Source organism: Pseudopipra pipra, chromosome 1 (assembly GCF_036250125.1).
Source record: "Pseudopipra pipra isolate bDixPip1 chromosome 1, bDixPip1.hap1, whole genome shotgun sequence".
NCBI lineage: Eukaryota > Metazoa > Chordata > Aves > Passeriformes > Pipridae > Pseudopipra > Pseudopipra pipra.
Genome location: NC_087549.1, coordinates 105,524,397 through 105,546,121, shown reverse-complemented (window position 1 = coordinate 105,546,121; position 21,725 = coordinate 105,524,397). Strand labels below are relative to the sequence as shown.

At 38.6% G+C, this 21,725-nt stretch overlaps 2 protein-coding genes across 7 annotated transcripts in view; one reads left to right on the top strand and one right to left on the bottom strand.

The window, feature by feature from the left end:
• Nucleotides 1-9,231, top strand: part of UBP1 (upstream binding protein 1) — a 52,686-nt gene extending 43,455 nt beyond the window's left edge. For all 3 annotated transcript variants that reach the window (XM_064669445.1, XM_064669434.1, XM_064669452.1), the window contains 8 exons: nt 862-965; nt 1,799-1,853; nt 2,043-2,136; nt 3,620-3,710; nt 4,346-4,455; nt 5,828-5,970; nt 6,546-6,597; nt 7,355-9,231. In XM_064669445.1, coding sequence (XP_064525515.1) covers nt 862-965; nt 1,799-1,853; nt 2,043-2,136; nt 3,620-3,710; nt 4,346-4,455; nt 5,828-5,970; nt 6,546-6,597; nt 7,355-7,392 — 687 coding nt within the window. In that variant the 3' untranslated portion in view covers nt 7,393-9,231. The remainder of the gene's footprint in view (nt 1-861; nt 966-1,798; nt 1,854-2,042; nt 2,137-3,619; nt 3,711-4,345; nt 4,456-5,827; nt 5,971-6,545; nt 6,598-7,354) is intronic.
• Nucleotides 9,232-9,451: 220 nt separating this feature from the next.
• FBXL2 (F-box and leucine rich repeat protein 2) overlaps nt 9,452-21,725 on the bottom strand; it is a 53,123-nt gene continuing 40,849 nt past the window's right edge. For all 4 annotated transcript variants that reach the window (XM_064669460.1, XM_064669459.1, XM_064669461.1 and 1 more), the window contains 5 exons: nt 17,849-17,909; nt 16,355-16,399; nt 16,011-16,067; nt 12,360-12,572; nt 9,452-11,369 (listed from right to left, as the gene is read on the bottom strand). In XM_064669460.1, coding sequence (XP_064525530.1) covers nt 11,262-11,369; nt 12,360-12,572; nt 16,011-16,067; nt 16,355-16,399; nt 17,849-17,909 — 484 coding nt within the window. In that variant the 3' untranslated portion in view covers nt 9,452-11,261. The remainder of the gene's footprint in view (nt 11,370-12,359; nt 12,573-16,010; nt 16,068-16,354; nt 16,400-17,848; nt 17,910-21,725) is intronic.

Genomic DNA, 21,725 nt, shown 5'->3' with positions numbered 1-21,725 from the left:
ATAAGCATATCAGAAATCTTTGTTGTTTTAACAGGCATGGTCTTAGCTTACCTCATCTTGGGCTACTTGCTTGTTTTAATCATGTCTTCGAAGATACCAAAATGTGGTTTTTGTTTTTCTTTAAAATACTGGATTTTCAATACTATCAGAAGCACTAAAGGTAGCCTTGTTTTGAAGGGCTTAATCATCATGATTTAAAAAAATACCCAAAAAAGACTGACAAAATTTGACAGCTGGCTTATCTTATCCTTGTGATGACTTAAATTTGTGTAAAATATTCTAGTTTACCAAGCAGTTCAGAGAAATCAGTCCATGTAAGTAAACATATTTTAGTCTTGCTGTAAATGAATAAAAAATTTGAAATTAACAAAAATTTATACTGAAAATTCCACGTGTATTTAATTGCTCTCAGGGCAGATACATTTATCCACAAGATAAAATCTAGCTTCATAGCTTTACTTACTATTACTGAGCACCTATTATCGTGTCCTGATACCTGCAGTTTAAACAGCCCTTTCATCCCACAGGATGAAAGAAGTTTTTTTCCAGCAGATGGCTGGGGTTGGTTGGCTTTGTTTTAGACTGAATAATCTGTACAGGTCTTTTGTCAGTTTCACAAATAATACCCTAATTTTTTAAAACAGAAGGCAGTATAACTAGGAGTCTTCATGAAAGAACAAGGTAGAACTGATTTTTACCTGGAATATCTGCATGTAATGTGTGGGATAGAGGGAATCTCGATTTGGAATTGCAAATCAAAATACTCTGTGGATAAAATCCTGGCTTTAAATGAAACAAGTGTGCATCAGAGTAAAGAATGTATTGTCAAGAGAAACTCAAGTTTTAATTCTTTATCTTCAGTGCTCACCGTGGCCTGATACTCCTACAACATTTGTAAACAACAGTCCTACTCCTGCTCCAACTTTTACCTCTGCTCAGCATAATACCTACAGTGTCCCAGACAGGTAGGTTTCTATTCTGTACCCCAGTTAAAGATAGCATTTTAAAATCAGGCTTATTCAAAAGTGTTTTCTGAGTAAATGCAACTATGTTCTGGTTCCATGGGGAGTTGAAAGATCATTTTGACCTATATATTCATTCTTAAGTATGATACTTTTATCATTTGGTTCAATTATAAGGTTATTACTTCTGCATCACCATTTTTGTTTCTTCCTATATGTTTTTAAAAACAACTTCTTGTCCTTTGTCATATAGCAAATACTTTACCTTTTAACTATTCTAATTTAGTCCTTGCCTATGGAAACTATTTTTAGCTTTTTTCATTAAGAACAGTTCATTCCCCTCATACACAGTTAATATAATCTGTACGAAAAAAACCCCAGCAATTCACAAGCATTTCAACAAAGATTGAATTGGTAACATTTTATATTGAGTCATTAGTTAAACTACTATAACCAAATTTGCATTTGATCCAAAAATGATTTACAGTGGTATTGTCTGGCCTGTTTACTGGGTTTTGTCTGCCTTGTATTTTACTAATTCTTCCTCAGTCACCCTTCTAAGGCAGTGAAGTGGCCATGTAACCTCCCTTGAGTGTTGGTAAATCTGCTTCTCCAGTACATAAAGGATATATAAAATAGGAACCAGATCACTTCCATATTGAAGTGGGATGATCTTTCTCTTGAGTTTAACAAGTTTCAATCTACATGGTGTTTAATATGTCTTTCACCTGTGATATTTATTGTTTTGGGAATCTCAAGTTATTTTTCAACAACACTTAAATATTTCGGTTCATAAAATTCTAGTAATACTTTTCTTTTTGTTTTTTAATCTGTAGCAATTCTTCCTCCCCAAATCATCAAGGAGATGGAACCTCTCAAGGATCAGGAGATGTGAGTGTTTGCTTTCTGATACTGATCATGGCTATATTTGTGTAGTTGTATCAGAACACTTGATTTATACTCGATATTAATAGGTACTGAGGAAGTGTTTAACTGAGAGAAATTTTTTAGTGGCTTGGGGTCTGTTGGTTTTGGTTTTTTTAGTATCCAAATTGTCATATTCAATCTTGTTTCTTACAGCAGCTTCATCCTTCAGCCACAATCCAGGAAACTCAGCAGTGGTTGCTCAAGAATAGGTTCTCAACCTATACAAGGCTTTTTTCAAATTTCTCAGGTATCTGTAGTTTACTTTTTTCTTTCTTGGTGTTAATGAGCAAGTTCTGTGTTGGAAAATAATTCTCTAAGAACAATATGGTATACATATTTATTTACTGATTTGCTTATTAAATAGCAATGCAGTTTCCACTTGTGTTTCCGGACACAAGACATGGCAATAGATGCACTATGTGGGGCTGTGTTTTGTTGTTTGCTTCTTCAGTCTTGCATGTAATTGTGCAAAGGGTGGGATGACACTACACACCATAAATAAAATTCATTTTCTGTTTTCTTTGGAGACACATGATGAATGATGACAGCTCTCTGCCTCTTGCCTTAGCTCGTGCTTCAGTCAGGATTCCCCTTGTACCAGACTTTTTCCCTGGTCAAGGGAAGGTTTATTCTTCTGCTACTGGTTAGTTAGTTTTTGATCTGTGCTTCTTGTATTATGGTTGCTAAGCTTTTTCAATAAACTTCAGTACCAAATTCTGACCAAGGCTCTTGGAAAACTTTTCTTCTTCATCATTATTATCATAATAAAAGTCAAATACTAGCTGGCTGGTTTTTCTTTGAAGCAAGAGTATGTGGCTTTTATTATACTACTTCAGGTGTGGGCATTTTTTGATTACAGTATTTAAGGGCCATGATAAATTATTTGTGCTGGCTTTTACCTGTGCATTCCTAGATAGTTTGTGGAGTATTTTCACAAATAAAGATTTTTTTTTTTCCTGTTTTCCCACTCAACTATTACAGTGACTGATTTTTCAGATGGTTGATTTCTTCATTGACACCTATGTTGCTTCTCAGAAGAAACTTCCATTTTGTTTTTAGATCTCCTTAGTATCTCTGAGGCTTCCTTTTCTAAAGTAAATCTTCAGGGAAGCAGTTGTTTTCACAGATCATTAATTTGCAGCATCTTTTAAAAAAAAAAAAACAAACAAACAAAACAAAAACCAAAGCTGATTTTGGATGGAAGTATCCCACAGCCTGGACTTGCCCCAAGTTGCTGATGTACTGATTTGTCCACACTGCTTTAGTTATGCCAGCCTTTTAGCAGCATTACGTGAGTGCATTGTTATAACTTAAGTGCACAGAGGACATGAGGAATGAGTTGAGTGCCTGGGATAATTCACTGAGTGAAAAGCCATCGAATATCTTTGCTCTGTATTTTGCATGTGTTCAAAACACACGAAGCTGGGTGCCAGCAAAAACCATTGTTTGTCTACAGAACAGTCGCCTGTCTCTACAGAAATTGTGTGCCTTGCAGACTCGTACTGTTTCAAAGATGTGAACACTATAAAGTGTAACTATCCAACCTCTGGAAAACAGGTCAATGTTATTTAGCACTCACTAGTGCCTATTCTGAATTTTACTTAGTCCTGTTTGCTAAATTCCATTTTTATCATGGTGAAGTTTGTTGTCATTGGTTGAAATGAACGTAAATTTATTTTTAAAAATGTTTTTATGCAAAATAATCATTAAATCCTCATGTATTTCTCCAGGTGCTGATTTATTAAAGCTGACAAGAGAAGATCTGGTACAAATCTGTGGTCCAGCTGATGGAATTCGGCTGTATAATGCACTGAAATCCAGGTAATAGGCTGATGGTGAGGTTGTTGGGTGGTGTTCTGTCATTTCCTACAGATGGGGAATTCCAGAATTGGGGGAGTTGGGAAGTTAGTTCAGGATGGACCTTGATGCCTGTGTGAGCTGCCTCAGGAACTGGCAGCAAGACGTTTAAAAATTACCTCCTATGTACACCTCCAGGGCAGAGCCAGGAGAGATGCAGGTGGGCCCTGCCAATTTCCTGATACAGGTGGATTTGTTGCCAAGACACAAAACTTGTCATTCAGGGGAGCTTAGAACAACCTGAGGTTTTTTGAGGTTACAGGCATTGAGTGCTAACACAGACAGCATCCCAGGTGGTGTGTCTGATTCTGTCTGAAATGGGTACTTCTTACTGTTGACCTTTTTAGCAGAATGCTTGTTGTTGCTCAGTAGTTGTGTTCCAGAATTACAACAAGCAGCATCCTGATGAACTCTTAATTGATTGAAATGTTGTTTAAGTGCAGAAACATCTGAGAGACCACTTATCTTTATATTAATTTAATTTTTTGGGGTCAGTGAAAGAAAACATGTCGAGTGTACTGTTAGCATAACAGATCTATCAGTTTCTGTATTTCCAGGGCACGTAGGCTTTTCTCTGACGTGATTTCCTTGAACTGCAGGTCTATTAGGCCCCGTTTAACAATCTACGTGTGTCAGGAGCCATTACGGAGCATACAACTGGAAAGACAAGATACAGGCAATGGTGAGAGCAGCAACGGTGCAATATACGGTACGGTGCACAGCGGTCTCTCTGCACACCATTCCCTGTCTTAAAGGTCTAAAACAAGATAGATGGGAAGGAAGAAAGCAGTGAAGAGGCTGAGTTTCTGTTTCTGGTGTACAGAGAAACCATAAGAAGTTGTATTCACAGCAGTAGTGCTGCTTTAACACTGCACGGGATGAACAGAACCTAAAACCTCTCAAGGTTAAATGATTGGGGTTTTTTCAGTCCATTGATAGAACTAACTAGTTACATGGTAATTACTTAAGGAGCTCTCTAGCTGTGCCTGTTGTTACAGACAAGGTATCTACCATATAAATGTAAAAGCTAAGTGCAAATAAAACACTTAAATTCTTTCCCATTTTCTGTTAAGAGTTTGCTGTCATTTTCTGTGCAGCTGCAGAAAAACTGTAGAGCCTGGGCAAGGAAAAGCAGCCAAGCAAGTGTATGGGCTCCTGATTTTAGTATTATTTTTCTGAAACATAGCTGTTGTTTCAACACAGATGGGAACTTAAAATTCATGTCAATCTTAAAAGAATGGAGCTCTTTGAAATAATTTTCTTGCTCTTGGCTTTGACAGAAGAGACCTCTCTTCCCCAGCTGAAATCTGTACAGGCTGTTGCTGCAACAGTGCTTGTGTATTTTCCATGCAAGAACTGAGGTGGAGGAGGATCTGTAAATAGAATACTGCTGCTGTCAAACACGTATTTTCCCCCAGATATCTTCAGTCTTTGGTTTGGGGCAGAAGAATGTGCAAACATGGAGCTGCCCAGGGTTTCAAACACTATTTAATAAAGCTACAGAACTGTAAATAAAGCACCAAACTGAACAGTTGCTTTGTCTTACTGTTCTGTTTGTTTGCTGTGCTGTATTTTCCCCTCCCCCCCTTCAGCTCTGAGGTGATCTGTAGGAAGTTTATTCAGACAGTTGCAAAAGTCTTTCCTTACCAAAACCCAAAAATCTATATCCCCGTTCAAAGCAACAGCATAGACATGTAAGTCAAATGTATTGTATTACCTGATTCTTTTGAGACTGCCCAAAACTACTTCTAAAGCCATCTTTAAGTGACTCTCTAAAAATCCATTTAAGTCTGTTTGACAAGCCTTTTTGTGCAGGATACAGGAAAAAATGGGGAAGTTGCGTTCAGTCTCAGAGCAAACAGAAGCCTCTCCCTTGTCAGAGTTGTGCTTATGACTTTTCCTTGAAAGAAAAGTCAGAGCAGTTCATACTTCTTAGTGACAACAGGAGGAGAGTAAACTACATGGTTTTAGCTTTTAAAACTTTTTAAAGCCTGGTGTGTAAAGAGATTCAGATTTCTTTTCATATAGTTACTCATTATCCATTAGTACCATGCTTATGTAAATGCTTTTTTTCCTTGTAGTTTATCACGCAATCTACTTAGAGGAGATGGCAGCCTCAGAAGTCACACGCAAGCTTGCTTTGGCATTTAATATTCCTTTGCATCAGATCAACCAGGTTTACAGACAGGGTCCCACAGGCATCCACATTCTTGTTAGTGATCAGGTAATGGAAATTTTATTTTCTTGGCATTTATTTATGAATTACAGTGGAAGATTTTCTTGTGCTTGCTTATTTATTACTGTTTTTTTCTGTTTGATAATGCAGCCTAGTATTTTCTGATATTTTAGAATATATTTTCCTTTGCATTGAAACAAGCAGAAGGATTCTTTCAATGACACTCTTCGTCTACCTGATTAAATTGAGACTATGATGAGAGAGGCAACTGGTCTGTATAGGTCTATATAGTTCATCTATATAAATGCTGCAGTAATTACTTAGTATGTATTTATTTTGATCATGCCCAAAGGCAGGGAGTATTCAAATACTGCTGAATTCGGCTTATTCAGGTGTCTGCTACACAGATTTGGAGTTCCCAAACCACAGCCAGCAGTAATGGGCTCCCAACTGGTTACATGAGTAACAAGCAGTGGATTTTAATTTGGTATATATATTGTGTCCCTTCAAGGAAACAAAAAATACGGAATTGCTTATAAAAGGCTGTGTTTAGTACCTGATTTGGTGTTCTTTCGGCATCGGTCTTATTCAGGAGGGTTTTGAAACTTTTTTTCTTTTTGCAGATGGTTCAGAACTTTCAAGATGAGAGTTGTTTCTTATTCACCACAATAAAAGGTACGTTGTCTTTTCTGACAGTCTAGAACTTAATTGTTTATTCCACCAAGGAGCCTTCTTTAGAGCAAAAAAATAAAAAAATCCGTACACATAGTGGCAGAAAAATAAAAATCTGTACACATAGTGGCAGAAAATAACTGAGTTCTTCCTGTCTTGGTCAGAACTTTCAGCCTCTGTGTAGCACCTCAGTCATTTCTCCAAGGTTTCCAGTTCAGCGCCAGTGCAGCATTTGGTAACAAATCTCATACAAAACTCAGTCAGCCATCACAGTGCTTGCTGCTGATAATTGTTGAGAATGGTGATGTTTCAAAATAATTTAAAATCCTGGCAGTAGTACTTCTGAAGTTCAGAAACTGAATGTTAACTGAGTCATGAGAGTCAGCAGAACAGAGTACAATGTTCTGTTCTTTCATTACTAGTCAATAATCATCTTCCGTGGGTTGGTGCGGAATCCCACAGTTCCTTAGGAGTCCAGTTTATTTCTGGTGAAAGGTGCCAGCAAATGGCTGTAATCAGTGGACAAGTTTGACTCTGTGCAGACTTTACCTACAGAAACTGTCCCAACTTTGAAGATCCAATTACAAATCATTTTTCATAACATCTTAGCTTTAAAAAATTTTCTGCTTGTGCTAAGCAATGTTTTTGCTGTGGATGGGCTGTACTTTTAAAACCAAGTCCATACTTTGGTGTTTTGGTGCCTTGGCTCATATTTTTATGATTCTGTTTAAGAAAGATTGACACTTTATTCTTTTTTCAGCTGAAAATGGTGAAGGCTTCCACATAATTCTGAAGTGACGTCACACAATTGCTACACTGATACTCCAACGCAGAATGAAGTCCTGCCTAAAGATTATGAAGATCATCCAAAACCTTAGGATCTAACTTCACTGTATAAGATGTTTCATATTGAAAACACAAAATGACCTTTCTAATGAGCTGTTTGATAGGTGAACTTTCTTATCACTGCCATAGCTAAGTGTCCTCATGAGAGGTATAATGCCATGACAGCTTACGTACAGGCATGGAAGACAATGTAAGCAAAGGTGCTTGCCCTTTACTGAAATAAGGCAAATTATGGCCAGTAGATACAGTTCATAGAAGCAGAGCAGTGTTGCTTTTCTATTATCTGTATCCAGTTGGAGATGAATGTAAACTTATTTGGGGGCATTTACCTTTCTGTGCCAGTTTGTCTATTACGTGCTTGTACCTTACGCTGGTTTTATTTTTTGATGTTAGCAGAGCACATGCTAATCTGTGTGGAGATGAGTAGTTAAGGTGATAGTGATCAGGTTGTCAGGTCTTTGAGAGTAAAGCTGTCAAAACAGCTTCCCGTGTAAATTGTGTATAAGAGTGTATGTAAGAAGTGTAAATGCCAGAAAAGGGCTTTTAAGAAGCCCTAGACAGATGCAATATATGCATGCAGCAAACTGCATTATCAATAGTACCTTATTGGAGGGTACCAAGTAATTGTGTTTTGCTTTAATGAATTTAATGGAAAAGAATTGCCTATGCATCCTTTATGTTTAGTTTCGTAGGTTCTCTGCGGAGCACTGCTGCAGTTTAACTCTTTGCTTGTAAAATTGTGAGTTTTAAAAATACAGCAGTGAGAGGTGGGGTTTTCTGACTTAGTGGAATTATGCTGATGAGGGAAGATGACCCACTGGCACCACAGGGCTGTCATAGCTTTCAGCAACATCAAATAAATTGCTTAAGAAACACTAAATACACACCCTGTAAGTCTCCTTCCCAGCAGTGAACGCCCTGCTGGAGTTGCTATTACGGACAAACATCTTCTTACCTTTTCTGTTGACCTTTCTCCGCCCTCCAGTCCATACTGTACACCTGTTACAGTGCCTCTTCCATATGACCAAATAGTCACTTTTCTCTGAAACAGGCAATGTGCTTTTTCGGTATTTTGGATATTTCTTGTACAGTCATGGCACAGCATTTCCTAGGATAACATTAAGTTTCAACTGGTTAGGTACTTAAAGGGGAATATTTCCAAACGTAATGGGTGACAGTTTCAGAGCTGTCATTTCGTGCCTTTGGAAAGTTCCACCTTGATCTCTGGCTAAAAGCTTGGGAATAGTTTTGCTTTTTATGCTGCAGTGTTCCATGTAAGCAACTACTACAGCATGTAAAAAAGCAACTTCGATTTTTTTTTTTTTCACTTCCCCTTTCATAACTGGCATAAGTGCTTAGCAGAAAAGCTTCTGAAAGCTGTAGCATTTTGAAAACTTAAATTCATCAAACCTAGAGGGTTTTTTCCTATTTTTGTTTTGGTTTTTTTTTTTCTGCACTGAAAGTAAAATTTTATGTACTTACTTAAACATTTCTGACTATGAATTGTTCATCTTTGGATATTGTTTGGTCCTAGTATTTTCTTGAACTGACACTTGTGTCTTTTTAGTTCACACCACATTCAAATCCAAATGTTTTATAAAAGTGGAAATATCCTTGATTGGAAAGTATCCAAATATCTAATTTTAAAAAATCTTGAAAGTTGTACAGTAGTTTGTCCAGCTCACTTGAAATTGGAATTAAATTATGGCACCAGCAAATTGCTTTTGTTTTTTAATAAGATGTACACATTTCAATTTAAGTATAATAAATGTTTTTCAATAATTTTGTAAATGTGCTTTTCTTTTTACTTTTTTTCCCCCCTCACACGCATTACAGACATGTCCACTGTTAAGACTCAGATTAATTGCAAGATCTGCTTTGGCACTAATGGTATGTAAAGGCAAGGAAGGGAAGTAAACAAGCTCTGTAGTGTGTCCTGCACCCAGCACAGTCACACAGATCTTCTGCTTCCAGTAGCAATCTCGGGTAGATTTGAAATAATTGCAACAAATTCAAGTTTGACATCAGCTGATTGTTTATTTAAGTGTCCTATATCTGAGTAGGTTCCATTTGTTTTTGTACATCTTTAATGCAATGGACTTTTACAAGGTTCATTATGTTCTTAGAAAAAAATGAGCCAACAAAAGGCAACACATCTTGACATATTGGTACCAATGACTTTCCTGGTACAGTTGAAAATAAAATCTGCTTAAAACTCTCTTATTACAATAGCAGTGTCTTCATGGAACTCTAGGTGTACGATTGTAACAGCACTCCACTACTGTGCAAAAGAAGCCCAGATTGGCTTACTTTGGAGTAGTAAAGAAATCCATGTACTGTACTCTAAGCTATAATTTAACCCCGAAGTTGAGGTCTTAATTTACTGTCCCCATCCTCTGTGAATCATGAATGCAACCTGGCTGTTGCTGTCCATAGAAGTCTCATGTTCACACTCCTTTTTAGAAGTAGCTTAAAATTTGGCGGGGAGGGGGGAAATTGCATTACTATCCAGTAGTAGCTATTCCAACTGCTTTTGAATTTTCAGTAAACACAGGCCCTGAACTCTTAACATACACACACACAATCAAACTTACACAAAAAAAGCTTTCTGAACTGTTGAGTAGTTTCTCTCAGATAATTAAGTTGCTTAATATAAAAAAGTTTATCTAATCCTCTAGCATTGAAAAACTAAGGATGAAAGCATGGCCTTAAGAGTTAATACATAGATTTCATCATTATTATTATCATTCAGAAGTTGACAGCTTCTTACCCCAAACATGAAGAGTTGGGCTTTTACATTTGAAAACCACAGGTTTGGTTTGGTTCAACTCCTGCCTACAGAGTTTGTCCTATGCTTGTCCCTAAAATGGATGGGGCAAACAGCTTGAATTCCTTGCTCCATTGCATTTCCTGTAGCTGAACCTGGTTTCCATTCTTCATCTGTAGAACAGCACGTATAATACATCCCTCTTCCTAGAACTGCTGCATCCTTTCCTTACAAACCACAGAGGTAACTGAGGACACACAGGAATGGCGTTACAGTCAGCACCATGTATGGTTGTGGCAGCCAGTTACAGTAGAGTGCACAAGCTCTACCACAGTGGATTTCTTACCCCTGTTAAAGGCCGATGGCTTTGGGCATAAACGTGCGTTTGGTGATGGGCAAGCTTTGTACGAGCATAGTTCAACTGAACCAAGTCCAAAAACTTGGGAAGTATTTCTATTTATGTAGTTATCTTGAGGTACTATCTTACCTTTTGACATTACCTATTATGTCCTGTTATGTAATTAAATATGAAGCTGAATCATGAAAAAGAATAAGCTGCTGTTTCACTGTAAGAGCTTACGATTGCTTTGCATTTTTTTGGTCAACATCTGCTAAAGCTGATTTGTCCTTACACCTGATATTTAATCTGTCGTGTATGTTACAGAACAGCAGGTTCAGTTCCTTGGACTCGAGCCCCACGTTAAGTTTGAACTTCACACGGAGTAGCGCTTACAAATGCAAATTAACTTCCAAGTTTAGTGACCTTTCACCAAGTGGCTGCTATGCTGCAATGCCCACACGTTTTACACGGTACTGCAGTTCTCATGCCAACAGAAGGAAGGAGTTACTAATACAAACCAAAGCATCACCAACTTAATCCACAGCTGCACATTACGTTAAGATTTTTACCTGGAAAAAAAAAAAATGCTTTTCTTGTCACAAAACTGGATGACCAAACACCACCATTAGGACTGTCAGGAAACCACCTCCTTCCGCTGACTTGCAGTCCCTTTCTTCAACAACGACAGAATTTTCTGTGTGGTTGCACTTACTGTCAAAGAATAATACAGCATCTGCAGAGGCGCTGTCCGCTCCCTCCGACCGAGGGAGGGGGAGTTACTGGAGCAAAGTAAGCATGAACTTTCACGTGAGGTAGATGAGCCTGTGGGTGAAAAGTCTGCATTATAATGGCAGAGAAAGAAACATAACTAAAAAGAGAAAAGTGAAGAGAAGCAGTATACCTCAACTGCTGCCAACAAGTACTCTCTCATGAAGGTGGGTTAGCTAAGAAGAAAGCATCTATACACTGGATGTTAGCCAAGCAGTCTCCTCCTGACATGTAATTCCTCATGTCCCATCCAGCTAAGGCACACTAATGTCTGGGCATTCAACTTGCACAGAGCTCCCACTGGTTACCCAACAAAGCACTAATCAGCCCAGACAGCTCTCCATCAGGAGAGGCACGTGTTTTCCCTCAGGGGAGAGAGGGGTGGATCCCTGGCTACTTAAGGAGGACTTGTCTGTACCTTGTCTCCCATAGTTCTCCTGCTGTTCTCATCCTGGAAGATGGCGGGAAATAGAACTGGGCATCTGCACTCAATTTGAGTCACTATTGGGAATGAGTTTTCCAATTCCAAAAGTGTTTGGACACAAATTTGGGATATGAAGCTGCAGACAAGTTTAACAGCAAGGCTAAAATGCTGCCCCTCCAAGGTAGGCAGTCCCTGACCTAATGGGCAAGGTACACAGAGAAAAGGTTTGGGGCTGGATTCCAGGGCCTAAGGGCCCCACAACCCATCAGATGAAATATCCACGCAGATGTTTTACTATTGGCTCTGTGTCTTAATGTATATTTTAGAACAGTTAAAGAATACCACTACACCATCCTAAAAACTGAGAGGCCCGTATTTGAAAAAATATGGAAAGCAGAAGGTAACCTTCATTCCAACAGCAAAAGTGTCATGAGTCAGAAACAATTATTGCTGCTCATACAGAAAAGTTACCTACAGTCTCTAGAGGTGGGAAGACCTAATAGATTGACAGTCAGACTGTTTCCAGCCTTTCTGGCTTGGGATGCCTGTAGAACTCATACAATCTCAAGCAGTATCAACAGCTCTGGCATTCCCACGGGAACAAGTCAGTAAACACATACTCTGATTCGTTTGATTCCAGCTCGCGTGACTTGCTGACAGTCGTACAGCTCAATTCTCTCCAAGTTGTGGCAGTTCTCCAGGTGTTCCAGAGTCACATCAGTGATGAGAAGACAGTTGTCAAGCTCCAGTACCTGCAGCCTCTCGTGACCACACGTACTGTTGCTCAGGTGAAGGATCCCATCATCAGTGATCAGTTCACAGTGAGATAAGCTCTGAAACAGAGAGGCAAACAATTAACAGCACTCAGTCCTAAATTAATCTAGCCTCTGGACATCAGAAGTCCTATTGAATCTCCTTTGTTCCAGTGGTTAAACAGTTACAAATAGTACACAGCTGAAATCCGGAAGAGTAAAAACAAGGAACTGCTTTACTTAACAAAATAGCTGTACTGGATTTTTACTTTGTTTCGCAAGTTGAGTCCCAAAACATGTCACTGGCAAAATTCCTCAGGCCCCCTTACTCTCTGTGAACGTGGGAATTCTGTTCCAATTGCCCCACACAAGTGCAAACAGCACCGTGCCAGAAACAACTCTAAAAGATGATCAAGAACATACAGGAATAGATGAGCATCTACTCAGGAGTTACTGTTTCATAGCTACCACGAGGACCAAGCCTGTGCAAGTCCACATAGATAAAGAACAATCAGACTGGACTGATTTGCCAAATAATGATTAAAAAAAAACCAAGCTGTGAGCACTTAGCACCTCAGGCTGTACGTACAAGGAGCAATAAACATCTCGTAGTGCTACAGGACCAGTCGTTTCTGCAACAGTCAGCATAATAAACCAAAAAAATCTGCTCCTCTTCAGAGTGTTTTTTTAATCCTTTGAATTTCAAGAACATGGAAAACATTGCTGCATCTCAGGCACCACACAAAGCACTTTCCTTGTTCCTTGAGGGAATTCATGACTTTTGGAGAAGCACGGATGATGACAACAACGGGAAACAGACATTTCTCGGAGGAGGCTTAAAAACCACTCTGTCACCAGTGAAATGAATGCTCTCAAATCTTTCCCAGTAGAAACATGCAGGATCTGTGAACTCTCCTCTTGCCCTGGGCTCTGAGCTAATGCCTTTCTTTATGCTCAGCCCTGTGTTCTGCCCGTACTTGTTTCTAAGTCTAAGTCTAATAGTGTCTGGTTCTGAAGAAGCGTTTCCCTGCCCCAAGTTGTTTTTTTCAGATAGCAACTGATGAAGAAACACTTGCAGCAATCCAAAAGCACTTTTTAACTCAGAGCTGCTCAAAAGTACCTCCTGCCAATCATCTGACTGACATGAAAGCTTTCCTGACCTTCGTTACAACACATCTATCCTCTATTTCAGCCGGACAAGGAAGCCTGAGCACTACCAACCACTCTCTCTCCTGTACCTACTTTCTCTATATACATGCTCTGAGCATTTGGTTTGGCTCACAGCCTGGGACCAATCAGCAGCTGCAGGGTTAACCAATGTCTGTAACAGATCTGCTGTTTCAAGGAAGGACAGGAGGTTCTGTGGAGCTGTTGGCTATGGCAGCAGTCACTGGCTAATTAAGAGTATTCCATCCCAGGAAGTAAGCAGCTTATAAAAATCAGCTTTCCTGAGACACGGTATTTGGTACTGAAAGGACAATACAGGATGTACGAACGAGTTCGTAGAACTTTGTGAAACAAATATGTCAAATGATACAAACTTCATATTAAACCACATGATTTTTCTGACTTCATAAGCCTGCTAGGAAATGTTAATGATGTGGAATTTTACAAAAACAGTTGCTTGAAATCTTAAGAACAAAAATATATGGTGAAATTCTTTTCTTTTTTTTTTTTGTTAATACATATCGAATGCTGTGTATAAATCAAATACGGCCTGACATACTGTGAGAGTAAGAAACAGTGTGATCAACTTAAATGAAGAATTCAACTGCCTTCTCATGTCCAGGAATATCACAAGTATTTCAAAGATTCTCTAATAATTTCAATGTACAATTATTTGACACTTTTGCTAGAAATTACTTTTTAAGTGCAATAAGTAAAGCACTTGAGTACTCTGATACTGACAAAGATTAGTAGTTGGCTACAATTGGTCTAACAGTTCTTTTGCCTGTTTCCACCATCTACTGAGTCTCCAAACATCAAAAAACAAAGTTGATCATTGCAACTCCAAAATATTTATTGCAAATACACTTAAATATACGCTAAAGCACAACTACATAAGAGTTTATAGGACCATCAACAGTAGGTGATTTCACATTTGAAGCATCAAGATTAGTTAGTGTAGTGTATTTATCACCTGCTAGCCTTGTCTTTTCTTTCCCAGCAATTCTCATTGCTGTTCATGGACAATCTGACTATATATCCTTTCTTCCCACAGGATACACAGATCAACAAAACCACCAGGTTTTCTGGTTCCCTTAGAAAAGGTATGATATTTTACCAAGGCCACACTTCCCTGTCTGTGGGCTAACACACAGAGGCCAGCAAACAGAAGTAGGTTCAGAAAAAAGTCCTTGGAAACTATGAGGTTTTATGGTATCTCTGTTGAAGCACTGGCAGAACTGGTACCAAAGATTTCTTGCGAAAACTGGTTACAGCTGGGATTACAATACAAAACCGTGTCCCTTACAGAACAGAACATGTCCCATGCAAATGAGTCCATATCTTCTGACAACTCACTTGGTTTAACATCAAGAATTATGATTCAGAAAAGAGGCCAGATGATTAATAAGCAAAAATAAAGAACAACAACAATAATAAAAAATAAAGAACAAGTTCCTTTTTAAAAGACAGTTTTCCTCATGTTGCTACCTTAGTAACCCTGAGTGAGTAACACTAATCATAACACAATTTAATTAAGAAAGCAGCAAACCTTCCTTTAATCCCATCTAAGAACAGATTATACAGATACTTGTTCTCTCACATAGATCTAAGTAATACATAACAAATCTACACTTATGGGACAACTGGCCCTAAATACAGGAGCTCCTACTGTAAGGACAATCTAGTAACTTTGGAGTACCTTGACTAAAGAACAGAAATGTATGTCACCTCAAATTGGTTTTGATGATCTGAAAGGTCTAAGCCACCACTCCCTAGAAAACAGTTCTTTGAAATATAGTAAGCAGAGAACCCCACTGAAGGCATCTCAATCCTCCCCAATTATGTTCAAAAGTCAAGTTCAAAAAAACCTTCCATAATTTATTATGTAAATGGAGTCCTTGGGAAAAAAACGCTTGCATGCAAAACTGATTACAGAGTGATTACATTATCTTCTCTGGGTGGTTTTGTTTATTCAATATTTGATGTGAAGTGTCATACTCCCTAAGAAAATCATTACTGAACACTTGAAAGTGTCTATAAAGGATCTAAGTGCTTTAAGTTGAATCGAGTATGTAAGTAGTCAAATATGAAGGATGTTAACCATAAAACATAAGCTTTCTGGTTATCACTCGGTAACATTTTTTAAATCACACAGTACATGTAAATATTTTAGGAGTAATGTGTTGCTTTTAGAATACTTATGAAACTTGCATATATTTGGCACAGTATCATTGTGCATCAGGAATGTTTTCTAGATACAGAGTGGACAGCCCGGGTTTGTACTGCAGGAGCTGCCTGTGTGTGCAGTTTGGGGGGGTGTATCAAAGGTCACAGACAAAGAGTTCCACTTACCAAGGCTTGCAGCTTAGGGCAGTGTATGGAAAGTTGTATCAATGTGCTGTCAGTTATCTAGAAATAAAAGAAATCAAACAGCCATAAGCAACAGACAGCAGGAGAGTCAACCCTCAAAAAAGATATCTCTATCTACCAGATGAAAGTTCTGTTGTTTCTGGAAAACACCCCATCACCTGTTACTCTCCAAGTATTTCCCTCTGTAGAATTTCCCAATAACTATTTTTATTTCCTACCATAAACACAGCACTATTAATAAAAATCAAAGCACATCTAACTGAAAGTGCTATTGTACTGCATCCTTACACTGGCCGTTCAATATTCCTTCTCATATTAAATCTCACCAAAACACACTCTTCCAAGTCCATCTTCTCCAGCTCATGGCAATTCTACAATAAACAAAACACAAACAGAAAAACAAAAGATTAAATAAAGCATAGACATAAAATCATGCACAGAGATAGTAATATGGGATAGCACAGCTTTCAGGAGGAAATTGTGAGCTAAATCCCTTCAAGTATTTGATCACCACCAAAGAAAGAAAAAAAATGGTTTAAATAAATAAATAAATAAATTAGTAAGCAATACACCACCTCTCTCTCAAACATCAACATTTCAGCCTTCCTCTTACTTAGTGAAATGTCTTCTTCTTACCCTGTAATGTTTGACCAGTACATATCAGTACTTACCCACCCCTGCTTCCCCTCCCCCTTCACTCCAAACCCAGAGAATTTGTAGACTGTGCACTAAAGCAAACTTATCTGCATACAGATTAATCCAACTTCTGCATATACCAGCCTGCATCAAACTCATCTGAAACACACTTAAGCCCAGGGAACATCTCTCTTCATCATTATACATTTAGAAAGAAGCCTTAAAACCAATTTGTTTTGCCGATGAATGCTGAAAATATTAAAATAGGCTCTACTTTAAGACTGGGAGAAAGCTGCACATCACATCTACACAAGCAATTTTCCCAGCAGTATGAGAGATCTCCAGCAAGCTTTCAGAAGTGCTTTCAACTTCTGATCATGACTAATTTCAAGAAAATTATGCAGTCTTGTGATTTTGCAGCAGACCACATAGTGCAACAGCTCAGTTCCCAGCCTGTTTTTTCAGGAATAGGAAAAAATGGTTTAACTTGCAGCCCCCAAAAGCAGGCTTGAGGTGACTCCTAAAAGCCTGAGACTGTAGTGCTGAACGATTAGAAAACCACTCTGTTTAAGCACTGAGGCTAAAAAACCCCCCTTCCACTCACACTAAATATCAGCAGCATAAACAAATCCCACTTACAGAGTATTACTTTTATGTTCAGCTTTCCTAAACCAGCAAGCAAGCGAGTCTAACTTGAAGCATTTTATAAAACCAATATGCTTACTTCACATATTTCCAGCATGAATCAGGGCAAAAGTGCTTGTAAGTTTATAATGTATAATGTAAACATTCTGTAACTCAAGGGTATGCTCAGAATAATCTATTATATGATGATTTTTTTTGATGTAAATATCACAGGGGTATGTGACATCTTTATAGGGGAAATTTGGCGAGAATATGTAACACAAGTTTAGAATTACGATAAGGATAATAAATTCAATTGAAACAAACTAAAAAAAAACAGAGGAAAAAAGTGAAAAATGCAATGATAGATGGCAAATTAGATCAAGTTGCAGATCTAAGTACAATCCAGAAATAAAATAACTTTTCAGTACCCTCTTCTACTGGGTTCTTTCTACTATAGTTTTCCTCTTCTATTCCTTCCCAGCAGGAGTACATCAATTCACAGCTGCTCAGCAGCAATGAAAACAAGGCAAGTTCCAACCTTCTGAAATGACCCTTACCCGTGCTAGAAGGGTAAACCCAGCATCTGTAAGATGTGAACATCTTGCAGCTTCCAAAATCCTGGAAAAGTTTTAAATGTTAAAAAAACACATTAACACAGAGAAAAGCAAATGCATTTGAGATACAAAACTGTCTTCTGGAACTTAAAGCTCTCAATAGCAAATGTAAATATGTGTATGCCTATTTTTCACAGCAATTAGCAACTAAAAAGCAGACTTTTGATCCAGTTTATCAGAAGATTCTAATAGTCACAGAACAGATTAAATTCAATCCTCAAATCTCAACATTTAGTGGAAAAAAAGTTATACACAATCATTTCAACCTCTTGTTTCATTCAGTAAGAGCATAACACCCAAGTTTTCTCATGTGTTATCTGAGGAAAGATATATTTATAAGAATAAATCCTGAGATAAGCAAAATGCAGATGAAGCCTGCATCTAAAACCTGTTATCTAAACACAGGCTGCTGGGAAGCCCCAAAATTGAAAAACTGCTTACTAGAAATTCCCTCAGAGCCTCAGCATGAAGCACAGTGAAGCAAGTTACCAGAAAGCAAGGAGCTTAAAATCTCCAAGCCCACAGTAAAAACAACAAACTGTGCCAACACAACCTTAAAGAAAACAGTATATTGTTTTGGAAAGATAATCCTAACACTCTTCCGAGAGGCACTGGTGAGCAGTACTGACCAAGAAAAATAAGTCAACTGCCCCAAACAGCATCACTAGCATGCACAACAGGCTCTATCCCATTAATGTTTTGTCGTCTTTATTTAATTTTTCCTTTTTTTTAATGAAAACTTTACTTTGCAGGTGGAGTAAGTATCAAGGTGAATAAGGGGAAACCACAGTGCCGTGTAATGAGCAGCACAAACTAAGTGCAACTTACTCACCACAGCAAACACTACTGCTATACTGGGGCTGGTGGGGAGGAGGCAGGGAAAGATGGATAAAAGAACTTCTTGCTGTGGCAACACTTAGAGGCTTCCAGATCCTTCCACTGGCTTAGGAGGTCATTAGAATGCTCCCTAGAGACAAAGTGCAAAGGGAAAAGCCACACTGTGTGCATGAACTAAATACAACCCCACCAAAGTACAGGATATGGGGCTCTGACTATGACTGTGCTGGATCAGCCTCCTCCAGGCCAAAAACAAGAGAGCAGCCAAGTCGAAAACCCTCTTCCAGAGTTGTAGTCTTCAACAAGGAAGTATGACAGAAACTCAAAAACGGCCAGCAGAGAGGTACAAGATAGATACCTGTTCCCAAATGGATGGTTCTAACACCTCTGAACTTTCTTTCCAGACTCACATTTGGGAACTCTGTGCCCTTCCACCAACGGTAGCTAGCAGCCTATCATAAAATACTCTCAGCTACTCTGAAAATTACCTAGGATACCAAACAGGAAGGGAAAAAACTCACCACCACACAAACCCCCCACGATTTAGGTCACATTTGTTACCCTTCTAACTCCTTTCATCAATTACTTGCTATGAACCCCATCTTATTACACATTTGACTTTGAAGGGAGGTGGGGGAGAATGATGACTGCAACACGTAAAATAGCAAGGATGCTACTTACTGTCCATCCAGTTGAAAATACAGAAACAGAGGAATAAGAAAGCAGAGGACAACAATTCTAGCTTTCCTGAAATTGGGTATGCAGCTAGTCTGGGGAGCAGAATGGGGAGTGAGCTGCATATACACACGCTGCATCAATAAGGCCCCAGCATGAAGAAACAGGTGGGAAAGCACTGGGCAGCATGAAAATTAGCAAAATTCTAATTTTTGCTTTTGTTTTAGTGATTGTACTTAAAAAAACAGAGGTCTTCTTTTTTCCTGATACCGCTGACATGTGTTTCCCACCTAGTGATTTGTGACAACATTCCTATCATAGGAGCTGATGAGAGAAAAGGATATCCAAGAGCAGATTTCCCACCCCTACAAAGCAACGTTCAGACAGACCTCACAGTTAAATTTATTGTCTACAGATGTCTTTTGGGCACACCTGCAGTGTCTCTGAACACGGCACCTCCCTACTCCCGTTGAATTAGCAGCAGGTGGGGTTAAAAGGAATATGATCCTAATTTTCACAGGCCCACCCAAAGACATGCATGGTTCACCAGTGCTTTTCTTGATAAGCCTCACCAAAACATCTCCCAGTATTTTAACACTAAAAAGTGCTAATGAAGAAAAAAGAAGAGAAGGTATCAAGCATCTAAAAGAGCAGATACAGAGAGGGATGAGAAGACACCTATATCTTGATGTGAAGTAAGAAATACAGCTGAAGGGTCAGCTAAAAGTCAAGCTTAGGGCTTTTTCCAATGAGACCTCATTTGTGAGTGCTAACAGCTGCAGAACACAGTATCATGGAAAGCAGCCATAGTAGGACGTTCAAGACCCTGAAATGAAGTGAGAATAGCACAGCACAGAAAATACTGAAAGGTTTCTAACAAGGCCAGCATGTTCAGCAGAGGCATCAGAGTTTTCTTTCATACTCAACCACAAAATATTCAGAAGACACGAGCAAGTGTGGCATTACATTTCCCTTTGACTTCCAACATAATTTTTATCAGGTACTTTGCATTCACAATCCCAAAACTCTACATGTAACCAGCTCTGTATCATCTGTCCTTCCAATATGCACTAATCCTTGGCAGTAATCACTGCAAAAGGTCATCCTGTTTCCTTATACTGTTCCTCATTACAGGAGAAGAGTGGCAGACGCCTTCCCCCTCGTGGCACAGACAGGAGCTAACAGGTTACCTACCAAAGTCAAAACAATTCCTGCTGCAGTTGTATTGCCCTTGGAAAGAACTGCAGAGCTAATACCACTTTAGAGCTCCTTTTATTTCCAATAGGAGCCATGCATTGAGAGAACAAGAGAAACAGTGGGAAAAGACCAGTAATAACAGCACAGCTTTCCAAGGAACACAATTTAGTGTGTCAGGAGCCCCTACCACTGGCACACAAAAGCTTTGTAAGTAAGTTACATGAAGGGGACTGTCACTCTGGAATTGTTCTAAGGACAGGTTTTCTACAGTAACAAAAGCTCTTTTTCACTCTATCAGCTAAAGGAACACAGTGTGTCAGCATACTGCACATTGGCATTTGAATGCAGCTTCCCCTAATTTCAACAGTCTACACTTTTCCTCTGCCTGTGATTGAAGTATAACAAGTTGCCACTCCTGCATGTTCCTGTCATAAATGACAATTTAGTGTGATCCAAAAATCCTACCCTTTGATTTAATTTACATTAAAATGAGACCTTCTAAGAAGTATTAAATGTCTCTACACACAGAGCTGTTGTATGATGGCCTCGTTATAAAAGTCAAAGCTGTCTGCACTTCTGAGAACTCCACCATAACAAATATGTGGACAAATTACACCAAAGTAAAAGTTTATACTATTTTTAACTGATAAGCCCCTGCTGCTAAAAACATATCTCATAAATATCAGTCCTCAGCGTTTGCAAAGACATTAGCACACTCCATATCAGAGTTTAAGAACACCCAGGATGTATTACAGAGCATATTAGAATACATTTGTATAAAGTCTGTAAATAAAATGCTCAGATATGATTAAGCTTTTTTTTGCAAGACAAACGACTGCATAAAGCCACATCAGAGTACAAACATTACAAGACACAACACATCTACAGATATTTTTACCTTTTAAAAAAAATAATGGGCTTTATATCTTCTTTTCTTCTGGCTTGTAATTAGCACCTAAAATATTTAGCTAGAAGCACAGAATTGAACTGCTAGGTTCAACATCTTTCATTTGTCATATTAACTCTTGTTTTTTCCAGTACACAGTGAACTACATTAATATGATATCTACAGAGGACCAGCCCTTGAGCTTATATTCTAAGCTGGTACTTC